The 25,401-nt window shown below is 43.9% G+C and overlaps 1 protein-coding gene across 1 annotated transcript in view; it reads right to left on the reverse strand.

Annotated features, from left to right (window-relative positions):
- Window positions 1-988: 988 nt before the first annotated feature.
- The window catches only part of LOC120935760 (serine/threonine-protein phosphatase PGAM5, mitochondrial-like), a 28,462-nt gene continuing 4,049 nt past the window's right edge, over window positions 989-25,401 (reverse strand). The window contains exons 2-6 of the mRNA XM_040347820.1: window positions 22,785-22,957; window positions 21,843-21,968; window positions 19,226-19,314; window positions 6,049-6,179; window positions 989-1,227 (exon numbers count right to left, since the gene is read on the reverse strand). Of these exons, the coding sequence (XP_040203754.1) occupies window positions 1,080-1,227; window positions 6,049-6,179; window positions 19,226-19,314; window positions 21,843-21,968; window positions 22,785-22,957 (667 nt within the window). The 3' untranslated portion in view covers window positions 989-1,079. The remainder of the gene's footprint in view (window positions 1,228-6,048; window positions 6,180-19,225; window positions 19,315-21,842; window positions 21,969-22,784; window positions 22,958-25,401) is intronic.

The following is a 25,401-nucleotide window of genomic DNA, read 5'->3' on the forward strand; positions in this document are numbered from 1 at the left end:
TAGAAACACTACTGCCAACTTACACTGGGACTGGTGTGGCTGTGTTCAGGAACCCTACAGATATTGTCATCAGACCAATTTTAAACTGGTGTGGCAGTAATCAGGAACACGGTTGATGGCTGCATAGGTATAATGGGGGGGGGGGGGGGGGGGCAGCAATTGTTTGTTGGCCATACATGATTTGAAGCAGACAGTTCAGCAGAAACCAGCCAAGATTTGAACAGTTAATGGGCAGGCCGAATGTACAACATTGAGTGATTACCTTGGGTGCAACAAGCATGCCAGATTCACTTATTGCAAGCAGCCGCTAGCAATTATCACAATCTTCTCCTTGCATGGGTGGTACAACCAGTCTGCCCATAAATGTATCAAGTCTTGGCCAGTCCCTGCTGAAAATGTATCCCCCCCCCCCCCAATCTATGGGCAGCTTAAAGGACACTAAACAGTTATAACTTCTATGGTGTGGGCCCCCTGAATGCGAAATACTTTGTTGTGTTGATTGCCCATACAAATTAAACAATTGTAGGAAAACTAGTGTCCTACTTGCCGATTAGAAATCCACCAAGTAAAAGTTAAAAAACAAAACAAAAACACCAAGAAAATGGCATATTAGAGCTCTTTTGATGTGGTTATTTGATCTTGCACTTGAAAAAAACATTTCACATATATAAAACACGCAAATTAATAGTTTTGGTCTGCATTTATTAAATTTGGTACATAAAAATAAAGCTCTCACCAGGTACAGCTTAATATATAGAAAAAGTGAAACAAGAGACATTAAATTGGTACACAAATCCAGAGTGTAAAGAACTGAGTAAATTATCCACTTCATACATAAAATACAGCTACATCACACTTTCTGCAGACTTCATCAAGTGTTTAGGAATTGTTGATTTAAATTAGCAGTCACCACACTTTTGAATATTGTAGTAAACTCCCATAGTGCCTTCTGAAAGCAAAAAGGCTTTTAATTCCATCACCATATATGTTACAGTATCTTGCATAAAGCATTTCCTATAGTTGGGATGCAGTTGTATTGATCCTGAATGCCAATTGGGTTTGCATAAATCTGTCATAGTTTAGCAGCTGAGTTTTGAAGCAGGCATATAGCCGGCATCGCCAAGCATTCTTAGAGTTACACGACCATTGTGGTGAATCACAAGTTCAGTGATGCTGCCATGATTTAGATCCATGCGTAGCCAAGCTTCAGGAGGCACCTGAAGAGCCCTATGGGAAGGAAGACAGTTTAGACTTTCAATCTTGGAAATGTGTCTAGAGTCTCAAAACACCTTACATAGTTTCCAAGAACAGTAGAGCCCCAATGTTCAAATTCCAGGTGTTGTGCTTTTAAAGTGCATCTACACCCAATAAGGAAATGACAAGAAATCATGTTTCCTGCAGTCTGCCCATCATTTTCTATAGGCATTTGCACACCTAAATCACCTTGTGTGGTGCAGAATCCCCTTGCACCATGTTTTAATACATGGGTGCTCAACCTGTGGCTTTAGCCGTCGTGAAACTATGGTCAGCCTTGCAATGCCTCTTGGGACGTTCTGCAGGAGGGACACAGGTTGAGCAACCATGTTTTAAACCCCCCCCCCCCTTATTAAAAAATACACACAGAGGTTTAAGATTTGGGGTGCACACACCCATGTCAGTTTCATAGCTCTGAGGACTATAGAATCACAACGAGAAAGGGGCTGGGTTCTGCAGTTTTATCCCTTGTCATGATACAGAGTAGTAGGATAGTGTTGTCATCCTGTTCTAGAAAGGACACCGAGTTGAAAGGTTGGGAAAGAATCTCATCCATGATCAATGCATTTAATAGCCAGCTCAAAAGGCTAGTAAACTGCAAAAAGTGTTAGGCTTTAATCCAGGGCCAACTTTAGAAGTTATTACTAAATTGTTTTTGTTGGGGGGCGGGGGTTAATGGATGATGCAATATGCATACTGTATCTGGATTTCTCAAATATATATTTGAATGCTCCAATTTGTATGATGTTGAAAATAAAACGGAATTTAAAAAAGTTATTGGGCATTACAACCTACCTGGAAGGGTATCCCGTCCAGGTGTGACCAGTATTAGTGCACAACAGTACATTGCATTGAGCGATATGCATTGCAGGACAGTAAGAAATGGCAGTTGGTTAGCAGTAGGTAGTGACAGTGTAGGGGCTTTGGAGTGAGACAAATAGGCATTTGAGCCTTCAGTGCTGTGGGCTTTGCAGGGTTAAAAACTGCCAAGGCGGCGACAATTCCTCACTGCCCATCAACTGCAGATAGCTTCTGAGTGGTGGCAGGGTCTGTGTAAACTTTGCCATACAGAGTTATCAGCAAATGTGAGCAGAAGGACTGACTCCTATTATGAGACCAGTTGGTCTCCATTCTGGTGGTGAATTTTCAACACAGGAGTACATAATGCAGTGCCAAAAGATGACCCACTTCTATGATGCTGCAAAAAAAGGCAGCTTTCAAAATGGTTTTGCTCAGGTACAATACAGAAACCAATTAAAACCTGACTTTAGAATGGCTTGAACACCTGCTGGTTGCCCACATTAGGGGACCAATTGCTTCTCAGTGCCCATTGTGAACTTTGAAGATTAGTTACCACATAGCTCCCAATTGTCCCCGATTTGGTACAAAGTCCCTTTCCTCAGTTTGGCCTGCACTTTCAAAAAGTCTTTCCCAGTGCTCAACCTCTCATTTAATTTCTAAAAATTGCAGTATTTGTACATTTAAAAAATAAAAACACCCCTCCCACAAACACTTGTGTGAAACTCATTTTTTTGTATTGTCCTTAAGGGGACATGGCATGGGGAGTGTCCTATGCTGACACACTTTTGTCAATATGCATCCCTCGTTCAACTCAAAAAGTTGGGAGGTACAACTTTAGATACATAAATGAGAACTTTTAAGCATTTACATATTCTGAACAAGTAGCAGAAAGCACTCAGGGGATGGTTTACTAAAAATGGACTGCACAATCTGGTGCAACCCCCTCAGAAACCAATCAGCTTCCAGGTTTTTATTGCCAAAGCTTAACTGAACAGGTTAAAGTTAGCCAGTTTGCTACCATGTACAGCTGTGCCAGATTCTGAGTGCTCCAGTTTTGGTAAGCTTACCTTAGTGTGCATGATCTATAGTCATTTTAACCACTTAAGGGGCTGTAAAGGTTTGTTTTTTTATTTTCCAAATAGGTTCCTTTAACCACTTGACCACTGGGCACTTAAACCCCCTTCCTAACCAGACCAATTTTTAGCTTTCGGTGCTCTCACAATTTGAATGACAATTACTCAGTCATACAACATTGTACCAATTTGAAATTTGTGTCCTTTTTTTTACACAAATAGAGCTTTCTTTTGGTGGTATTAGATCACCTCTGGGTTTTTTATTTTTTGCGCTATAAAAGAAAAACGTCAGAAAATTCTGTAAAAATAAATAAAAACTTGTTTCTGTCATATTCGCAGGTTATTTCTCACACACAGCATATGCATACCACGAATGACACCCCAAAACACATTCTGCTATTCCTCCAGAGTATGGCGATACCCCAAGTGTGCAACTTTTACACAGCGTGGCCACATACAGAGGCCCAACATGCAGGGAGCACCATCAGGCGTTCTGGAGCACCCAGGCCAATTCTGACATTTCTCTCCTACATGGAAAAAATCACCATTTATTTGCTAGAAAATTACATAGAACCCCAAAACATTATATGCAGAGTATTGGGGGCATTGCAGAGTATTAGGGGCATTGCAGAGTATTTGGGCATTGCAGAGTATTTGGGTATTGCAGAGTATTTGGGTATGGCAGGCAGAGTATGGGGTATGGCAGGCAGAGTATGGGGTATGGCAGGCAGAGTATGGGGTATGGCAGGCAGAGTATGGGGTATGGCAGGCAGAGTATGGGGTATGGCAGGCAGAGTATGGGGTATGGCAGAGTATTGGGGTATTGCAGGCAGAGTATTGGGGTATTGCAGGCAGAGTAATGGGGTATTGCAGGCAGAGTAATGGGGTATTGCAGGCAGAGTAATGGGGTATTGCAGGCAGAGTAATGGGGTATTGCAGGCAGAGTAATGGGGTATTGCAGGCAGAGTAATGGGGTATTGCAGGCAGAGTAATGGGGTATTGCAGGCAGAGTATTGCGCAGGGAAGGATGGCTGGATCTGTGACTGCAGTTGTCACAGATCCAGCCACAGCAGCTGCTGACACCCGCTCCCCCCTCTCTCTGTACCGAACGGTACAGAGAGGAGAGGGAGGAACCGGCGTCATCAAATGACGCCGGTTTGTTTACAAGTGATCGCTCCGTCATTTGACGGAGCGATCACGTGGTAAATGGCCGCGATCAGCGGCTATTTACCGTCATCCGTGATGCGCCAGGGTCTTCTAGACCCGGCGAGCACAGACACTTCCGCGAGCGCACCCCAGGGGACGCGCAAACGCGGAAGTGCACGAGGACGTCCCAGAGACGTCCTGTCAGGGTAACTCGACCGCGCTGTAGCAGTATTTTTGCTATAGCGCGGTCGGCAAGTGGTTAAGCTCGTGCATTGTTAGTTCACTTAACTTTTCCTTTGATTTCCCTTTTAAATGTCCCCCCCAGTCTGAATATCTCACTTCCTGTTCCACCTCAGTAAGTGTGCCCCATGTAGTCCCAAGGGAGGGGGGCGAGCATGCCAACTAACCCCCAGCCAGAACAGCTCAGATGGGGGCAAACGTACTGAGGAACAGCAAGTGAGAAATTCAGACAAAGAAAAAAAACATTTAGAAGGGAAATCAAAGTAAAACAATGCACTAGCTTTTTTACCAAACCTTTACAACCCCTTTAAGAACTGAGCCTCTTTTGGAGACTTGGCATTTACAAGTTAACAGTTTGCTAGAAAAATTGCTAGAAAAATTACTTGGAACCTCCAAACATAGAAATATATTTCTAACACCCTAGAGAATAAAATGGCGTGCTTTGCAATACTTTATCACGGTATTTGCGCAGCGGTCTTACAAGCGCACTTTTGAAGAAAAAAATAAAATAAAAAACTTTTGCATTAAACAGCAACGTTAGCCAAATTTGTTTTACATTTTGAAAAAGATAATGTTACACCGAGTAAATTGACATGTCACGCTTCAAAATTGTACCCACTCATTGAATGTGACAAACTTTTACCCTTAAAAATTCTACAGGTTGCATGTTTGAGTCAGAGGTCTAGAATTATTGCTCTCACTCCAACGATCATGGCGATACCCCACATGTGTAATTTGAACAGTTTTCATAAGTGGGCGCTGCTCACGTATGCGTTTGCTTCTGTGCCCAACCAAGTCGGGCGCTTAAAAATTTTTTTTGACACTTTAAAGTCTCACATCTATTCCTATTACAAGGAGTGTAAAACATCCCTTGCAATAGAAAAAGCATAACAGGTCCTCCCAAATATTAGCTCTTTTGACTCCAGATCTCATATTTAAGACTAAAAATTAAAAAACCCTAAGAGCATTGGGCAGAAGTGACGTTTGACATTGCTTCCACAGTGGTATGGAGACAGATGGGGGCCATCTTCCCCCTCACTCTTCTCCATACCCAGCAATGGGTCCGGTAAGTGGGCCCCTCTTCTGCCACCGATAAGTGATCTCGCAGAATATCCGCTGCAGAGACCACATTCATCTTAGAGGACCCCACCCCCTCTTGAAGACTGTACTGGGTTATGGTAGCCATCGGCTACCATAACTGTATTCCTTATCAAAGTAGCAACATATAACGATTGTGGGTGGTCCAAGTGTGCATTATGCTGTAGTGTTCTAGCCCACCCTGAACTTGCACCTCCAGTACAGCTAAAAGACAATCTTTGGTCACAGTTCTGGCAGTGTACTTTGGTGCAGCCAAATTACACAATACTCTCCAGCTTACAGGCTGGTGAAGCAATAGGCCTTTATGGACTGCATTTCCAATACTCCCTTTGACTCACACAAAAGGCAAAAAACAGCATAAGCTTTTTTTTGCATGCAAAAATATTGGTTTGCCCCTTTTCACAAAAAGTGTAAGAGCAATGGCAGATTCCCTTACCTGCATACAATATAGCGGATAACATTATCATGGCAGACTATGATCTCATAGCTTTCATCCTTCTGTTCATAGTCAGCACGGTGAATAAAACTTCTAAAAGCAGATTCTATACGTGGTCCATCATCAAAATACTGGAGGAGAGGAGAGATTTCCAGATTAGAACAATTAAAGTGACTTCACAGTCTTAAACACAGGTATACATTTACCTGCTCTGTACAATGGTATTGCACAAAGCAGCGCCAATCTTCAGAGGTCTCCTGCCAGGGTTCTTGGTTACTCCTCTGTATACCACTATACGAAACAGCTTCCTGTGGGCTCTATAGGCACAGTGGCTTAACCCTGCCACCTCATTTGATTGACAGGAGCCAATAGACCCCACTGCCGCCTTAGTCGTGGGCTCTGCATTTACAGAACAGACAGGCACAGCATTGGATAGAGTAAGGACTCAGTATTGGGGAGCCCGATACAAATGCTGCGACTTGCCTTATGCAGGAAATGCATGAAGGCAAAAAAATAAAAATAAAAAAAAAGTGTAGCTTTTACAACAAAACCACATTAAGCATTTTAACAATGTACAAAACAGAAAATTTAGAATTTGAACTAGCTTGGACTTTTATTCCCACGTTTATAGCAAGCATACCCAAGCTGGCTATACAGATTGAAATTTAGCCAGTTTAGCAGGGACCAGTCATTTTGATCAGTGTATGGCTGCCTCCACAACACAATTTGACAGGTTGGATTTTTATTTCCCCCACCGATAAGGTTTCCTGGAGTTTCAGGACAGCCATCTGAGAGAACTTGGCCCCTCCCCTCCGCAGGAAACACTGGGCCAGCCATCTTTAAATTTCCTCCTCCCCTGCTGGCTCCTCAGTTTTTAAAAGAGCACCTCCAGTCCACTGGGGAGACAACATATGATACATAGTTATCACATTTCCTTTAAGGAAATGTTATACATTTGGGTGGGTACCTGTGCTGTTGTGAAAGACCATTAGTAAGCAACTTCATTTCCCCCCCACCCCCATAAGTTTCAGGACAGCCACCTGATAAGCGAGCACATACCTTAGGGTGGGACTACAGCTTTTAAGACCTTGGGTCCAAAGGTCTGATCCTTTGATGACCAAAAGGTCCACCCTATAGAGTCTTACAAAAGTGGCAAAGCTGGACCATGTTGCCACTTTACAAATCTGTTACGGCATTGCTCCAGATCAGTGGCAACGTCGCAGGCAGTGTGCCCTGATACCCTCTGGGATCTGCATGCCTCCTAACATACAAGCCTGCCCAATAGCCTCTTCACCACCTGGCTATGGTGCATTTTGAGGCCTTGTGCCCTTTCCCAGCCCCTAAAATAAAGAGGAATCTGTCCAAGTGCTTTTGATTCATCCAATCAATGTAGGACACATCGATTGGATGACCAACATATGGAACTTAATTCCCCTTTCACCTGGAAGAATTTGTACAAAACCAAGGTAAATATCTTGGCCTCCAATTGAGGCCACTTTAGGCAAAAAGGCTGGATCCATCTCAACAATGCGATCCAGGAAAATCTGGAGAAAGGGGGGGGGGGGGTCTGATTGATAGAGGCCTCTATCTCACAGACCCTTCTGGCAGCAGTAATTGCTACCAAGAAGACCGTTTAAGTGTGAGCATCTTCAAACTGCAATTTTCCTGTGGTTCAAAAGGGTCCTCTGTCAGTTTGTAGCACCAATGACCGGTCCCATTTTGGAAAGGCTGGACCTTGTACCTTCTGCCTGCACAAGGGTTTAAAGAGTCTATGGGCCAGATTCACAAAGAGATACGACGGTGTATCTCCAGATACACCGTCGTATCTCTGACTTACACTGCCCGATTCATAGAATCAGGTACGCATAGATATGGCTAAGATCCGACAGTGTTACACTGTCGGATCTTATTTTCAATTTAAAAATGGCGCCGGGGGCGTTCCCGCTGATTTACACTGAATAATATGTAAATCAGCGAGATACGCAAATTCACGAACGTACGCAGTCTTCTTACGACGTTTCCGTAGCGGCTTTCCCGGCGTATACTTACCCCTGCTTCTATGAGGCGCAGCCAATGGCAAGTATAGTCGTCGTTCCCGCGTCGTTTGAATTTTCTTACGTCGTTTGCGTACGCCGATTCACAAACGCGCGTCGCAAGTCACGCTCACGTCGAAACGTGCAATGCACGCTGGGAAATTCCCCGGACGGCGCATGCGCATTTAAATCGGCGCGGGAACGCGCCTGATTTAAATAGTACACTCCCCCTAGCCGCGGAATTTGAATTCCGCCGGGGGTTTTACGATCCGCAAGTTTGGAGGCAAGTGGTTTGTGAATTACCCACTTGCTTCCCAAACTTGCGGGAGCGGATCTTAAATCCCGTAGATCGAGCGGATCTATAGATCCGCTGATCTACGTGAATCTGGCCCTAAATATCCATGGATTGGACACTAGTTCTCTTTCCTGATATACTGACAGCACTGAAACCTGACTCAATGTGCTGAGGCTTTGACCTTTATCTGCTCCACTCTGCAGAAACTCCAAGTCCGCCACTGAACTTTGTATTTTAAAGGAGTTCTTGGTACACCATTTGCTAAAACATTTCTATACCCTCTGGTAAATGGTGCAAGTTAATTTCCCTGCTTTGCATCGTATCAAGTGGTTTGAGAATCCCTTAGCTTTCAGCAGCTTCTCAGAAACCAAGCAGCAAAGTTCCACCTTTTCACCTGGGGACGACACTGGACCCTGGGAGAAGAGATCCTCTTGGATTGGTAGCAGGCATGGACTGGCCATCGGGAAAGATTCCTGGTGGGCTGGTTTGCTCTGTGTGTCTCCCTCTGTAGTTTGAGTCTCCTGCGTGTCATAATGACAAGCAGGCAGAGCCAGCTCTAGCAGCAGCGCTTCCACCCCTATGCAGGGCTGGATGATGTCATTTAGTGTCCCTTTCCCAACCAGGAGAGGGAGATATTTGCATCTCAGCGTTAGTTTGTGTGTATGTCAGGTTCTCTAGCAATTTCACGGGAGTTTGAAAATAGAAGACTTTCTAGATAGGAGATAATGGATATGCCCTTGATGCGAAGTGTTGCCAGGGATTACGTCAAAATTCTTATAAATATTCGGGACAAAGAGGAAAGGCTGAAGGGTACAGCCCAAAATTGAAGGTGCATGGATTTAGTCTTTGTTCTTATCGACAATCTTAGAAGTTTGGTGACTTTAAGCTATCGGGGTGTGCAAGTACGCATCCTTTAGATCCAGGGAAGACAGCAGTTTGGAGGCAATCAAGGCATTACCAAATACATGGAGTCCATCCTGAACCTTTTGAGGTTGAGTATTGGCCTGACCTTTTAAGGGTTTTTGTAACCCAACTATGTGGAAGTAGAAGCCCTGACCTTTCTTCTATTAGTACTTTGGTATTGACATTCTGCTTCGAGTTATTTTATGGCTTTTATTAAGCCTCTGGCCTTTTGTTTGAGAGTTTGGTGATGTAAAACCTGTTTGAAGGGGATTGAGAACTCCAAGTGATTTGTTTCCCCATCATTCTCAACATGAACTTATTGGAGGATCTCTTTATTGTGGGGGAGGCCCCCAGTCTCTCCCCCCCGGTTTGTCATTGGGGGGGGCTTGTTCAGGACAAAAAAAAAAAAAAAAAAAAAAAAAATATTTGTACCCAAGGTAATTTGTTTTCCACCTTGGGTGCACTAAAGCAGGATCTTTCGTCGCCTCTTTGCCTCCATTTTGCTGTGGCTGTCCCCAGGCTGGTTTACATGGAAATGTTTTGTCCGTGCAACCCAGAATTTTCTCTAACCCTGGTCTACATAGCAAGTCCCCTGTATATGGGATCCTGCAAAGTTTGGCTTTAGACACGCAGTCCCCCGGCCATGTCTTCACCCACTCTTGCAGAGTTGGATAAGGCGGAGAATCTGACTGCCATCTGTGCCAAGTCCACTGATGCTTCTGCGATATCTCAGAGCATGGGGGGGGTGGCATCTGCTCTTTTGCAGTTCCCTCAATGTGGGCTTGTATCAGTCAGTCAAAACTATGTTTCGGGCCACTACAGTTACTGCCATAGCTGGTTTTAGGCTTCTTACGACTTTAAGAGGGAGTCCATCGCGTCGACATGATTCTCCCCCCCCCTTCCACAATTTTTTTAAAACCATTATAAGGTTTCTTTTCTGGATCCTGCCATTCCCTTTGCCTCTACCAATACCTCATGGACTGGAAAATTTCTCTTTTCCTGTTCTCCTTGGCCCTCATACATTTGGTCATGAAGGTAGGTGTTTTTTGCAACCTAGTGTGGTATACATTGCCTGCCCCCACCCCCCTAGAGATTGTCCACCTCTTTCAGAGGCAGTTTGTACTGGGATGGCTTTCTGGAATCCTTCCAGAGCTTCTCCCTCTGATTCTTGGGAGCCAGAGGCTGTGCCATCTGGGTCCTCCTCAGCCTCTTCCCTGGTGGCTACTGGAGGGCCTACACTAGTGGATGGCAATACTTGCATTTTTGGCAATGCTACCTGCTGTGTTGAAAGAGTAGTCTGAAGCTGAAACCCTAAACAGAAAAAAAAAGTTCTTTACTGATGCTGCCAACTCACTGCCCTGCTCAGTGGTATGTTCCTGTATCAGTTTGTTAATACATTCTCTACAGAGTATAACAGTGTATGATGAGCGCAAAGGAATATGACATATGGCATAGACAAAATAAATTGAGTGAACAATAAAGCAAAATAAAAGTTTACGATCCTCTAAAATAGAGGAAAATAACTCCAATCCACATGCAGTGGCGTGAGACAAGTGCTAAACACAGATAGTCCAATGAGGTGATGCAAATAAAAAACTGAATAAATAAAGCAATTAAATGTCCCAAATGACAACAATCAATAATAAAGTGATTCGTGTAAACGTGCTGGCAGCGATGGAGTGATCCAGTTGCATATGGTGAACAACTCCCGATGATCGGGCTCACAAAACGCTTACCTCCCTCACAGGGAAAAACAGCATCGGAATCAGCTGGACTGTCCCACAACTTCTCCAATGAGCGACCGCCGTCCTCTCGATTATTCTCCAGGCGCGTGTCCTCCACTCTGTGTATAGTTCCGGGCTTCCCAAAGATGGCGACTCCGTATCCCAGCAAACACAAGGTGATTAAAAAGAAGAAAAAGGGCTCCAATAGTGAAGTAATTCTCAACGAATGTTTAATTGATAAAAGAAATCTGGGTGCATAGCAAAAACTTTCAGGATAAAAACCGAGATGACATACAGCGGTAGTACGGACGAGATGCCGCGTCACTTCCGGTAATTCTAGATACGCCTTACGTCACGACACTTCATCAGAGGCTAGGGATTGGTTGAACCGGCTCTACTTAAATAGAGCAGTGAGCGGAAGTTCAATGCGGCCATTTTCAATGCTGGATGCCCTTAGGCCGAGCCGCGGCCATTTTGAATAAGGGAACACACACAGCAATCTTTAATAAAGAATGGGCAAAAACAGAGCACAAATATATATCCAAATACACAAGCAAATTGGTCAGTGTATTACCTGGACTTGATTAAAGAGGCTAAAACAAGATAATTGCACATATAGACAAATAGTCATAAAAGTGCAAAGTGAGAAGACCGGAACATATCGTGAGCACAGAAGGTCACTTAAACAATAATAGTAGATAACGGTCTGTGCTGAATCAGATATGGGAAGAAACCATTAGCTTCTCTTGTATATGAAATTGCATATTTAAAATAGTAAAATAAGTTAAAATTAAACATATATATATTAAATATATGATTTATTGATAAAAATGGGTCACCGCCCAAAAATGTATAATAAAATAGTAAAATAGTGATAAAATCCACCCTAGCTCAAAAAATTGCCCATCATCGCACAATCTAATGAATGCTAGTTGCCATTAAATATAGGGCAGGCAGGGGGTGGAAAAAAAGGGGTAAGAATAAAAAAATAAAAAATAAATAAACCGAAGTGTAGCTTCATCTCATCCTTTACAATAAACTACAATGCATCCCTCCTTAAAAATTACTAAGAAAACAGTTGACATCAAAGTCCACATTCAATCCATCAGGCACCAATGAGTGTAAAGTGTGTATCCATTGGGATTCTTTTTGGCTTATCGTTCTGACTAGATGTGCCCCTCTCCATGGTTTGTTGTACTTATCTATAGCCCAGAAAGATAAATGACGTGGATTTCTATTGTGGACTTGGTCAAAGTGTCTACTAACATTGTGTTTATCAAAACCCTTTAGTATGTTTTTGATGTGTTCTTTAATACGAACCATCAAAGGTCTTTTGGTTCTACCTACATATTGTAGATTACATGTGCACTGTAAAACGTATACCACACCCTCTGTGTGGCAACTGATAAAATCTTTAATTGGATACCATACATTAGTGTGGGTGGTCAAAAATTCCGTTCTCTTCAATTGGGGCCCTTTTGCATGTAAACATGCAAAACAATACTTGCAAGGAAAAAAAAAAACTTTTTGTTGAAAAAGGTATAGCCACTCCTAGGGGGAGGGTCAACTACATTTTTAACCAGCATATCTCGAACAGTAGGGGCTCTTTTATAGATAATGTTGGGTTTGGCAGGCAGAATTTTCTTGAGAGGTTTATCTGCTGTCAAAACATGCCAATGTTTCTTAAAAAGTTTCTCCATCTTTATATTGGACATTGTAATCCATAATAACTGGTGCTTCCAAATTCCGTTGAGGTTTCATACTACCTTGCAGCATACACTTCCTATCAAGTCCAGCAACAGCTTGAATTTGTTGCTGGATAAAATGCTCCGGATATCCTTTCTTTTGGAACCTTTCCCCAATAAATTCAGCTTGGGTGAGAAAATCAGTCTCCTTAGTGCAATTGCGTCTAATGCGGACTAACTGTCCTTTCGGAATATTCCATAGCCACGATTTGTAGTGACAACTTTGAGATAAGTAACTATTGGTGTCTACACTTTTAAAATGTGTTTTGGTTATAAGATTCTTCTCAATAATCATGATATCTAAATCCAAAAAATTCACCATATTGTTACTGATGTTTGTGACCAATTTAATGTTTTGATCATTAGAGTTAAGGCCTATGAAGAATTCTTCCAACGAGTTCTTAGAACCATTCCAAACAATCAGCACATCATCAATGTACCTTTTGTACAGGATTAATTCTGGTGGGGTGCTTGAATACACTACCTCTTCTTCCCACTGTGCCATAAACGCATTAGCCACTGAAGGGGCAAATTTAGCGCCCATGGCAATGCCTGTTTTTTGGTTGTAAAATGTTTGAAATCCAATTATTTTTGGTATAACCAAACAGAACTCAAGGCATTTGATCAAAAACTTTCGTTGCTTGCAGACTAAAGTGGTGTAATTCTTCAAAAGCCATTTAGTTGCACTACACGCTTGGTGGTGTTTCACGATCGTGTATAGAGATGACACATCTGCGGTGGCTAATAATGTGTTACCTTCTGAGACTGGTATTTCTTCTAGTATTTGAAGGACATGTTTTGTGTCTCTCAAATACGACTTTGTTTGCTGCACTGCTGATTGCAAGAAATGGTCCAAATACTGGCCCATCCTTGAAGTCAGAGAATCGATCCCATTAACGATCGGTCTGCCCGGAGGGTTAATTTTATCCTTGTGTATTTTCGGGATGGTATATATGACAGGAATTCTGCAAGTTTCCGGTAGCAAAAAGATGGCCTCCTTTTTATTCAAAATATCTTTTTTTTCTTGCCTAAATGGATCAAATGCTTTAATTGTGATTTGTAATTAGCGATGGGATTGGCTAATAATTTCGTATATGTGTCCTCATCTTGAAGTTGTCCAAGGAGTTCCTGATGGTATTGTTCCTTGGATTGGACCACAACTCCTCCCCCTTTATCCGCGGGGCGAATCACAATATCTTTCCGTTTTTTTAGGCTTTGAATACCCCTTTTGATATGTGGGGGGTCCGAGGCCTTCTTTAATTTCAAAGCTTCCAAATCTTGGAGCACTAGTTTTTTAAAAACTTCAATGTGTTGGCCATTACTGACCTGAGGATTGAACACAGAATTATTACGAAGAGTACTGTGTTGTACAATGTCTATTTCTCTGGATGTGGGTGGTTGACATTTAACTGGATTTCCTAGGAAGTATTTTTTAATATTGACTTTTCGAATACATTTTTGGATATTGATATACGTATCGAACTTGTTTAAATTTTTTACAGGTGCATGTTTGAGGCCCCCTTCCAACACCACCAACTCATCAGTGGATAATATTTTGCCACTTATGTTGAAGACTCCCTCCCCTTTTCCACTCTCTTTTGGGATCTCTTCCCCGCTCAGCATCCCCGTTTTCTTCTGGAGTACGGATTGCTCTTTCCTCCCTTGATCTTCTTGGGGATCTGTATGGTTCTTGAGTTTTCTGATTTTCTCACCCAAGCTGAATTTATTGGGGAAAGGTTCCAAAAGAGAGGATATCCGGAGCATTTTATCCAGCAACAAATTCAAGCTGTTGCTGGACTTGATAGGAAGTGTATGCTGCAAGGTAGTATGAAACCTCAACGGAATTTGGAAGCACCAGTTATCATTATGGATTACAATGTCCAATATAAAGATGTGGAGAAACTTTTTAAGAAACATTGGCATGTTTTGACAGCAGATAAACATCTCAAGAAAATTCTGCCTGCCAAACCCAACATTATCTATAAAAGAGCCCCTACTGTTCGAGATATGCTGGTTAAAAATGTAGTTGACCCTCCCCCTAGGAGTGGCTATACCTTTTTCAACAAAAAGGTTTTTTTTCCCTTGCAAGTATTGTTTTGCATGTTTACATGCAAAAGGGCCCCAATTGAAGAGAACGGAATTTTTGACCACCCACACTAATGTATGGTATCCAATTAAAGATTTTATCAGTTGCCACACAGAGGGTGTGGTATACGTTTTACAGTGCACATGTAATCTACAATATGTAGGTAGAACCAAAAGACCTTTGATGGTTCGTATTAAAGAACACATCAAAAACATACTAAAGGGTTTTGATAAACACAATGTTAGTAGACACTTTGACCAAGTCCACAATAGAAATCCACGTCATTTATCTTTCTGGGCTATAGATAAGTACAACAAACCATGGAGAGGGGCACATCTAGTCAGAACGATAAGCCAAAAAGAATCCCAATGGATACACACTTTACACTCATTGGTGCCTGATGGATTGAATGTGGACTTTGATGTCAACTGTTTTCTTAGTAATTTTTAAGGAGGGATGCATTGTAGTTTATTGTAAAGGATGAGATGAAGCTACACTTCGGTTTATTTATTTTTATTTTTTTATTCTTACCCCTTTTTTTCCACCCCCTGCCTGCCCTATATTTAATGGCAACTAGCATTCATTAGATTGTGCGATGATGGGCAATTTTTTGAGCTAGCGTGGATTTTATCACTATTTTACTATTTTATTATACATTTTTGGGCGGTGACCCATTTTTATCAATAAATCATATATTTAATATATATATATGTTTAATTTTAACTTATTTTACTATTTTAAATATGCAATTTCATATACAAGAGAAGCTAATGGTTTCTTCCCATATCTGATTCAGCACAGACCGTTATCTACTATTATTGTTTAAGTGACCTTCTGTGCTCACGATATGTTCCGGTCTTCTCACTTTGCACTTTTATGACTATTTGTCTATATGTGCAATTATCTTGTTTTAGCCTCTTTAATCAAGTCCAGGTAATACACTGACCAATTTGCTCGTGTATTTGGATATATATTTGTGCTCTGTTTTTGCCCATTCTTTATTAAAGATTGCTGTGTGTGTTCCCTTATTCAAAATGGCCGCGGCTCGGCCTAAGGGCATCCAGCATTGAAAATGGCCGCATTGAACTTCCGCTCACTGCTCTATTTAAGTAGAGCCGGTTCAACCAATCCCTAGCCTCTGATGAAGTCACGTGTCGTGACGTAACGCGTAAGGCGTATCTAGAATTACCGGAAGTGACGCGGCATCTCGTCCGTACTACCGCTGTATGTCATCTCGGTTTTTATCCTGAAAGTTTTTGCTATGCACCCAGATTTCTTTTATCAATTAAACATTCGTTGAGAATTACTTCACTATTGGAGCCCTTTTTCTTCTTTTTAATCACCTTGTGTTTGCTGGGATACGGAGTCGCCATCTTTGGGAAGCCCGGAACTATACACAGAGTGGAGGACACGCGCCTGGAGAATAATCGAGAGGACGGCGGTCGCTCATTGGAGAAGTTGTGGGACAGTCCAGCTGATTCCGATGCTGTTTTTCCCTGTGAGGGAGGTAAGCGTTTTGTGAGCCCGATCATCGGGAGTTGTTCACCATATGCAACTGGATCACTCCATCGCTGCCAGCACGTTTACACGAATCACTTTATTATTGATTGTTGTCATTTGGGACATTTAATTGCTTTATTTATTCAGTTTTTTATTTGCATCACCTCATTGGACTATCTGTGTTTAGCACTTGTCTCACGCCACTGCATGTGGATTGGAGTTATTTTCCTCTATTTTAGAGGATCGTAAACTTTTATTTTGCTTTATTGTTCACTCAATTTATTTTGTCTATGCCATATGTCATATTCCTTTGCGCTCATCATACACCTTTATATTCACTGTTTTTGTTGTTAGCACCAATTAGATTTGAGCTGCATTGGGGTTTTATTATTTATTTATATAGATTGTCAGCACATTTTCTTTTCATTTCATTTGGTTAGTATTAGCCAGCGCTTTAGTTCCCCCCTTTATTCACATTCTCTACAGAGTGTTTTTCCCCAGGAGTCAAAGTATAGTCCTACTGGAGGGACACCTTAGAGCTACGAGGGGCTCTGGGTCTGTCCGTTTTATTCTGGAAGACAAAAAACCCACATGCATAAAAATTACTACTTTACATTCTCCTACCCCCTTTCTCATGTGGGCTTGCCTCACCAAAGGCAAGGGGAGCTCCACCCTAGGTTCCCCTTAGCGTGGCTGGAGCTGGTCTCAGCTGGAGCAGTCTTGTTCCTTCCAACATACTGGTGCCACGACTGGAGCTTGTGCCATCTCAACAATTTCAGCCCCTCTGTGGCCAGAACTGGAAGCTACAGGTCAACCAGCAGTGCCTGCCCCTTCCACCAGATGTGACCCCACCACTCGGCTTACATGCGGTCCCAGAGCGGTCTTTGCACTGTGTGCTATACCAAGTTGCTGCAGGTCCGGAACTGCACCTCCATCTACCGCACTCGTTAGTGAAGACTAGAGCCCCCGACCTCCACCTGCTCTCAGGGAATGTGGGGGTGGCAATCTTTCACCAGGTATGTTTTACCTGGCCTGTCCAAAGAGCCTCTGCACCCTTTCAGGACTTTCTGCCTGAGCCTCCCTGGCTTAGATCTAGGTGGTGTATCCCCTCTGGAGGAAACACAAGGAGTCAGCAGGGGAGGAGGAAGTCAAGATAGCTGGTGCCGAGTTTCCTACAGGGGGGGGGGGGGAGGAGCCAAGGTCTCAGGTGGCTGTCCTGAAAGACAATTGGAGGAAATGCTCTTGACCACCAAGTAATTGACAGGACAAAAAAATGTTTTGCCACCTGTAAGGCAAAATGAGCCAGTATGCACTGCATACTAGCTCATTATGAAATACTTACCTTAGAACGAGGCATCGGTATTGGCCGGTCCACGCCAAGAGAGATGACATTTTCCCTTGGCGGGTCTTCTGGGTATCGTGGCTCTATCGCTGAGTGGCTGGAGCCGCGATGTCGTCACTCCCACGTGGGAGACTTCTTTCCAGCAAGCCAAGAATCCACTGTGCACATGTGCCACTGCAGTCAGCGGCTCATTGCGAGGGGAACCTTTACGGTTGAGGAGTTTACCTACAGGCAAGCCTTATTATGGACTTACCTGTACATAAAAGTTAAATATAAAAAACACACACACACACACACACACACACACACACACACTTTAAGTAAATGGCACCTAGCTAGTGGCAATTCCAGCAGAGATTCAGCTTTCATATATCAAGCCTACCTAGAGTGGGAAGTCTTACATGGTAGGCGATTGAGTCACTGCAGGCAAGTATGGGGTCAGTGGACAACTTTACTGCTCCTGAGCAGAGTGGGATGGAGAGGGTTCATACCTCTGACAAAGCACATCAAATGCCATGTACGTGACAAGTTGGTAACTTCTCCTGAAAGTGCCAATTTGTTCCAGAATTAAAACGATTTCATAAGCTACAGGACGTGTGCTGCCAATCTGTAGCCTCCTAGCTCTGCACTTAAAGCGCAGAGTTCCACCCTAAAAAAATAACTATTAACAGCTTGCCTTTAATGCAAAAAAAAAAAAAAGCCCGAACCCTGTTTTAATGGTCAGCCTCTGGGACCATTTAGTTTAACAAGATTAAAGGAGTTGTAAAGAAAAAAATGTTTTGCCTAAAATTAATGTCTGCAAGGTAGATAGAATAGTGTAATGATTGTTAAAAAAAAAAAAGAGTAAATCCCTATTAAATTCCTTCATCTACATCACCTCCGGCGTTCTAGTTTCTGTTCTCATTCACTTCCTGGTTTGCGGCACTCGTTCATGTAAGAACTACTTTTCGCAGTATGCATTGTGGCACACACAGTAATTCACACCTCCTTGAAGCCCAACGCGTAGAGAGCGTCCTGCTGCACAGATGTAGTTCCCAGGAGGGGGCGAGCACGTCACTGACCACCGCAGTAAAGCCTCCCTTTACGGTGGCGAGTTACAATCAGACAAGCAGAAAGTGAACAGAAAAGAAGAAATAGAGCATGGGTGCTCAACCTGTGGCTCTCCAGCTGTTGCAAAACTACAATTCCCATAATGCCTCAGCCTTTGGGAGACATGCTTGTACCTGTCAGCGGCTTGCAATGCCTCATGGGAATTGTAGTTCCGCAACAGCTGGAGAGCCACAGGTTGAGCACCCATGAAATAGAGCAACTTCTGAGCAAAAACGAACAATGAGGAAGTGAAAAGAGGAATGTCTGCAGGTAAAGGATGCTTATTATGAAAAAAAAAAAAAAAATCCTTTACAACCCCCTTTAAATCAGTTCTTTATAGCTGCTGGCTTTAACATTCCATGTTCTCTACACAAAAAGTACACAAGTCTCACGCAAAGCAAAATATCCTTACAAACCTAGAATGACTAGCTGTTTAGTAAAGAGATTTCATAGGACTCACCACAGCATCTGGTTTCCAGTGCTTGCTTGGTGGATCTGGTCTAATGGGAGACCCTTCTCTTAGCAAGTCAGAACCAATACGTGTCACACCTGTGAAAGAACAAGACAATTGATTGTTCACCAATATGGATGTACTACCAGCATATCCTAAATCAGGTGCATGTACACAATTACCATCACTTGCAGAGTGCACTGTGGAAATGCATTTAGCTGGCATTTACATTTAGAATGAGATGGCAGCACTAATCTTTTGTATATTAGGCTACCTTTTGAAGTTCACCTGAACTAGAGGATGTCTGACCGCTCCACTGATCTTCTTCCAACACCCCCTGTGGGTTAGCCTGTAGGGCTTCACGCAGCCCCTATAGGGGGGCAGTGGGTTTGTGGTAAAAAACATTGCACACATCAAGCAAAACTGGAAGCCATCTGTACACCATGGATAAAGCTAGTACTACAATCAATTCTCAGTCCTTTCTACACCCTTGTGTGCCAGTTCCCCCCCCCCCCCCAAACTTGTTTTCCTGAGCACCATTGAAACCAGACCCATCAATAGAGCCCCCCCCCCCCCCCCCCCAAGACTGAATGAGGTTTAGTGGCTTGGGACAGTCTTGTAGATTTCCTGTGGCACACGCTTTTCCTTCCTACAGCGTGAACAAAGCTGTCAATGCAGTGAGGACTCACTCCTATAGCCTCAAGCCAAACCAGGTTTTAAAAGCTTTGTCCCCCATCTTCCTTACCAGCAACTATATTTCTGCATTTGCAATAGAAGGGACCACCACCTCAATCTAGAGACATGCCTCTCTTTGATAGAGAACTGGATGACAAAGAGTTACCTTAAACTCAACGGAGCAAAAACAGAACTTCTCCTGTTTCACGCCAAACGGAGGACTCAACATGCAACATTGTGGATACCCCCGCCCATTCTGGGCAAAATCATCTCCCCTAGCGCTAAAGTCAAAAGTCTCGGGGTCATCTTCGACTCCTACATGACAGACAATGGATGCACAAATAGGGTCGGTAGTCAGCGGATCTCACCATCTGTTGCGCCTACTACCCAGACTTACTCCTTTTATTCCCAAAGAAGACATAGCGGTCGTAGTGGGATCAATTGTGAACTCCAGACTGGACTATGTGAATGCCCTTTACCTCGGACTCCCAAAGTACCAAATCGCTCGTCTGCAAGTCGTTCAAAATACGGCCGCCAGAATTGTCACTGGGAAAAAGCACTGGGAATCAATCTCACCGTCACTGGTTGCCAGTAAAAGAGAGAATTGCTTTTAAAGCACTCTGTCTAACCCATAGACGTATCCATGGGAATGCTCCCCATTATCTATGCAAAAAAATAAAAGCTCATAATCCCAATCGCATTCTGCGATCTACCAATCAAAATCTTCTTCAGATACCAAAAGCCAACTACAATTCCAAAGGAGATAGAAGATTCGCGGTCCAAGGTCCCAGACTATGGAACGCTTTACCAACCAGCGTTCGGTTGGAGGAGAACCACTTAGCCTTCAGGAAAAAGATCAAGACTCATCTCTTGATATCAAATGAGACAGGAACATCAAGCGCCCAGAGGCGATTAAGTTTGCATGTGTCGTGCTATACAAGTTTCTCATTCATTCAGCAATGACAAGTAGAGAGTTCATTTTTTTGCAACAAGCCATTTCAGTGTAGGCCAAAAAAAAAAAAAAAAAAAAAAAAAAAAAAAGTGCAAATGAGTAGAAACACCCCTTGATTTCAGAGATTGATATGACATAGGTAGTAGGTATGACTTGGAATATTTAAGCCACATGGGAAAGAATCTTGACTGTAGTGGGACCATGCACATCTACCTATTGATGTAAGCAACTGTTGCATTGTTTAATAGATGTTCTGACTTCTAAAAGTCAGCTCATCATACCAGGATTCTTCCTGAGTCCAGTGTTCTTGTGCCAGAAGGTGACCCTGAGGTTTAGAAGTGGTGGTGGGAATCTCACCGAAATTAGGTCATTGAGACTTGATGGGCTAAAGAGCACCCCAGCCTTGTCATGACCGTTCTGGCCTGATCAGTTTTTCAGGCTCAGTCTCCTTGTACGTGTAGCAGTTTTCAGTGCCTTCTGCTGCTGAACGGACTGGGCTGCCAATCACAAGCAGCTTACAGTTAGGCCTGAATAAAAGTGCATACTGTACAAGTGAAGTTTAGACACCAAGTCTTAAAGTCCTATAGGTCATCTACTGTAAAGCCCAGTAGAGAGGAAAAACCCAGTTCCTTCCTATAGGAGTTTGCTTCTAGGCAAGATTGTGATTCCTGAGAGCCTCATGTTTGCCAATACCTAGGGCACAATTTTTCCTGAGAGATTGGGGGAAAAAACAACACTTGACATCCAAGTTAATAAGCTTTCAGTAAACCCTCAACATCTTCAAAGGACAGTTAAGAGTAAAATACTGTTTACCAGTTACTACTAGTCTACATTAGGGACATTTTAGTTGCAGACAGGCATCAGGAGAAAGGCACTGGCTAAGGTGTAGTGGGAATTAAAGCCAGAGATAACTCAAAGCCTATACTGAAAGTGGAGATAGAAAAGTTTACTCTGAGGCTCAGCTTTTTGAATCAATCCAGTCATTCACTTCATACGTACCATCCAGATGCTGGCCAATTATTTCTGATGTCTCTTTGGCCCTTTGCATTGTAGAGTAGGTCAGCCCATTGTACGTGAAACCCAAATTAGCAAGGCGCTGACCAGTTAAATTAGCCTGCTCACGACCTAGGAGTATGAAGAAAATTCTGTTAAGGTATGAAAATTAAACAAAAATTGATGGGGGTGGGGGGGTGGCCAATACCATTTGGGCAAGCAAATCTTGTTTACAGAAAGTTCATTTAATACAGTACAAGAGAAATCCCAGATCTGAAGACATTTCCATGTGGACTGCCTCGCTCAAAAATTTGATCCCTAGATTTCCCAAGATCTCACTGGAAGGCCCATAACCTTCAACAGGGAAAAGCCAAAAAGAGTAATGCAAGAATTTCACAATTCTCCAATGTGCGATTTTGTTATGCGTATTCAGCATTTTACATGGGGGCACGAACTAAAGGACAAGTAGACCTTTATTTTTGTCAAATCTGTTTTTAATGTGAGCAGTATCCGTGAAGACAGGCTGCCTGAAATAAATGACTAACTAGTCATGCTGCCTGCAGTAAAGGAGTGATCCATGTACAGAGTGCATGTGGAGGGGTGCGCTGTGTACATCCAAGCACACATTCTCCCCAGAACTTAAAGGCTTGGAGTGAATTTGCACAAAAAAATAAATTTTTATCAGTGTTTCAGACTAAAGTTTCAAGGAAGTCTTAACCGCATTTGGATTTAGTACATTTAGCCACTTGCTGCACAGTCTCATCTTGAGAAAGGCTGCTAACTGACTAATAGAGGCACAGATTCTTGAGAGGTGGACAAAGGGAGAAATCAAAAATCATAGGAAATAAGTTGTAATGGCCAGACACTGACTAGATTTCAGCATGCTACAGAATAACCTGATGCAAATCAAGACATACAAATTGCATGCAAGTGGAGCAGAACACCTACCAAGTTGCGTTAGGGCTTTTTCAGAGTCTGTTTCACCATTCACATTGTACTGTCCATGGCGAACAAGGAAAATATGACGTCTGGCCTTTGCTTTATATTTTTTTAGTTTGTTTTGCAAGTCAACCTCATTTCCATTCAGGCCATTTAGATTGATCAGAGACATTGGTTCACGTCTACAAAGGAAAAAGAAAAAAAAAGTTAGTGTCAGTTTATTCAGAGCAAAAGAGCAGCTACAGCCGCCCGCCCCTTTCTGGGGCACATTTGGCTCACAGGTATCCTGTCCCCGCTTCCGGAAGCCTCGGCCACGCATATTTGCATCACTGCTCAGGCTCCCTCCTCCCCCAGTAGGAGAGAGGAGCAGAGCTCTGCACATGTACAGCAGGCAGGCCCGGACTGGCCATAGGGCATACACCCGGTGGGCCGCGGCCCGCATGTTACATCTCCCCAGGGGTTGCAGGCCGAGAGGGACGCCCAGTTTATCTGATAGCAGAAATCCCCAACACAGCGCCAGATAGAGAGAGATGAGCAGGGCGATTTCTCCCCTCCCCTTGCTGCCCGCAGGACCAGTTAGAGGAGCTGCTTGTACTCCTCCACCTCCTCTCCTGTGTCTGTCCCGACCACTGTTTTGCTGCCTTAGGGATGTGGGCCGGAATATTCAAGATAAAGCCCAGCAAACAGAAAGGAAAGAGTCCGATATCCATCCAGTCCCTCTTGCCTGAGTGCTGTACACTGATCATTAACCCCAATTCTCTGCGCCTCAACGACCCCCCCCCCCCCAGGCTGCTCAGTCTAAAATGCCGGGCCTATTTTTTGTCCCAGTCCGGGCCTGACAGCAGGGTTCCCAGCGTGAAGCCTCGAGGCTACACTGCCAAGTTCCCGTACTTGCAATAGAGGCAGCAGCACCTGACAGCACTGGACTCCATGACAGGCAAGTGTCCAATTATTAAGTCAGCAGCTGCTGGCTTTTAATTTTTGAAGCTGTGGGCAGACCTCCACAATTCCAAACCTACCTCCTGCTGATTTTGCAGCCAATCCCCTTGTGGAGGGACATTTTATGGTTATGTAGCGCCCCCTTATTTCCAGTATGGGCACTACACTAAAGTTAGTGGGGAATGGGAGAGTTATTCTTGCTCCCATTCACAATTTGTCAAATTTGGGCTGCTGTCATTCCAGAAATGTCCTGTAGGTCAGCCTGCACTCCAGGGGTGTTGTTTCCACCCCTAGGCGACAGGTGGCGCTAGAGGGGTTCTGGCAGAGCAATTTTCCCCAGCAGCCAATTAGAGGAGTTTTCCCTCACGGGGCATGCTGGGGGAGAGTATATCTGTGGCAGACGCCATCTTTATTGGTTCTTCCCGCGGGTTCCAGGTGCGGCATCCACCTTTAGGGTACGCACATTCCAACGGACGCCGGCCTTCCAGGCCGGGGTCAAATGCTACGCGGAGCTCTATGTTGCCGAGAGGAGCCCCAGTGACCTACTGGGTCCCCAGTTCTATTGAGAGGATCCCAGGCTGGATGCCGTTCGATGGGGGGGGGGGGTCGGCTTGAGGAGAACCCAGAGGCAGGTTGTCCAACAGGGCTTGAACGAACCAATCGGGGATCTGGTGACCGGAATGCTGACAGGTATGCTTTGCTGTCATCCGGTGACCTATGCTAAAAACTACTGGGAGGATTCGCTCCATTCAAGTAATTGGCCTGTGGCAGAGGCCTAGAGCAGGGGTCTTCAAACTATGGCCCTCCAGTTGTTCAGGAACTACAATTCCCATCATGCCTAGTCATGTCTGTGAATGTCAGTGTTTTACAATGCCTCATGGGATGTGTAGTTCCGCAACAGCTGGAGGGCCATAGTTTGAGGATCCCTGGCCTAGAGCCAGGTCTGTGAGAGAGATCTGTTCCTCCCAGCAATTTAAAGTGACACTTCGGCTGCCAGGCTTGTGACAGGAGTCTGTCCAGGGGCACTTCACCCACTCTGGCTAGAGTGGCAACGAACTGTGATTTGGTACTACTGAGAGCAGGATTGCCCGGTTCTTATCCAGGCCTGATACTGCAAAGTTCTCCCTCTTTCTTCATCAATGTTGATGTTGGCCTGGAAATAAAGCATTGGAAAACCCTCTATTCCTTCCAGCTCAGATTGTTGCAGCAATCTGAACCGCAGGTGGGCCCCCTCCTTTCAACACATCACAAGTCCCAAAAGGCTATGGAACTATTCACAAGGCTCATGCAGGTGCAGCAGATGGCTGTGAAGTTGAATGGCTTACTTATGCTAGCGACTGCACCCAAAAGCTGATTGAAGAATCAGTTTGGGTAAAGACATCGCTGGATCCCTGGTCTCTATTTTAAGAGTCGGCAACTATAGTACTTGTAGCTGCAGAATGTTGGGGGGGGGGGAGCCTGAGCTGGCCATCGATGGATCCAAATTTGACCATAGTTGACAAAATGTCAAACCCAGCAGAATATGAAACCACATCACTTCCTGTGACATGTAATCAGCCAGTGGCGGAACTACCGCCATAGCAACCCACGCGGGCGCTATGGGGCCCGCAGCCGAGTGAGGATCAGGGGGGCCCGGTGAAGGGAAGAGAGAGGAGAGGAAGAGGCGAGCTGAGGGCCCCATGGCCAC

Source organism: Rana temporaria, chromosome 1, assembly GCF_905171775.1.
Source record: "Rana temporaria chromosome 1, aRanTem1.1, whole genome shotgun sequence".
In the NCBI taxonomy this organism is placed as follows: domain Eukaryota; kingdom Metazoa; phylum Chordata; class Amphibia; order Anura; family Ranidae; genus Rana; species Rana temporaria.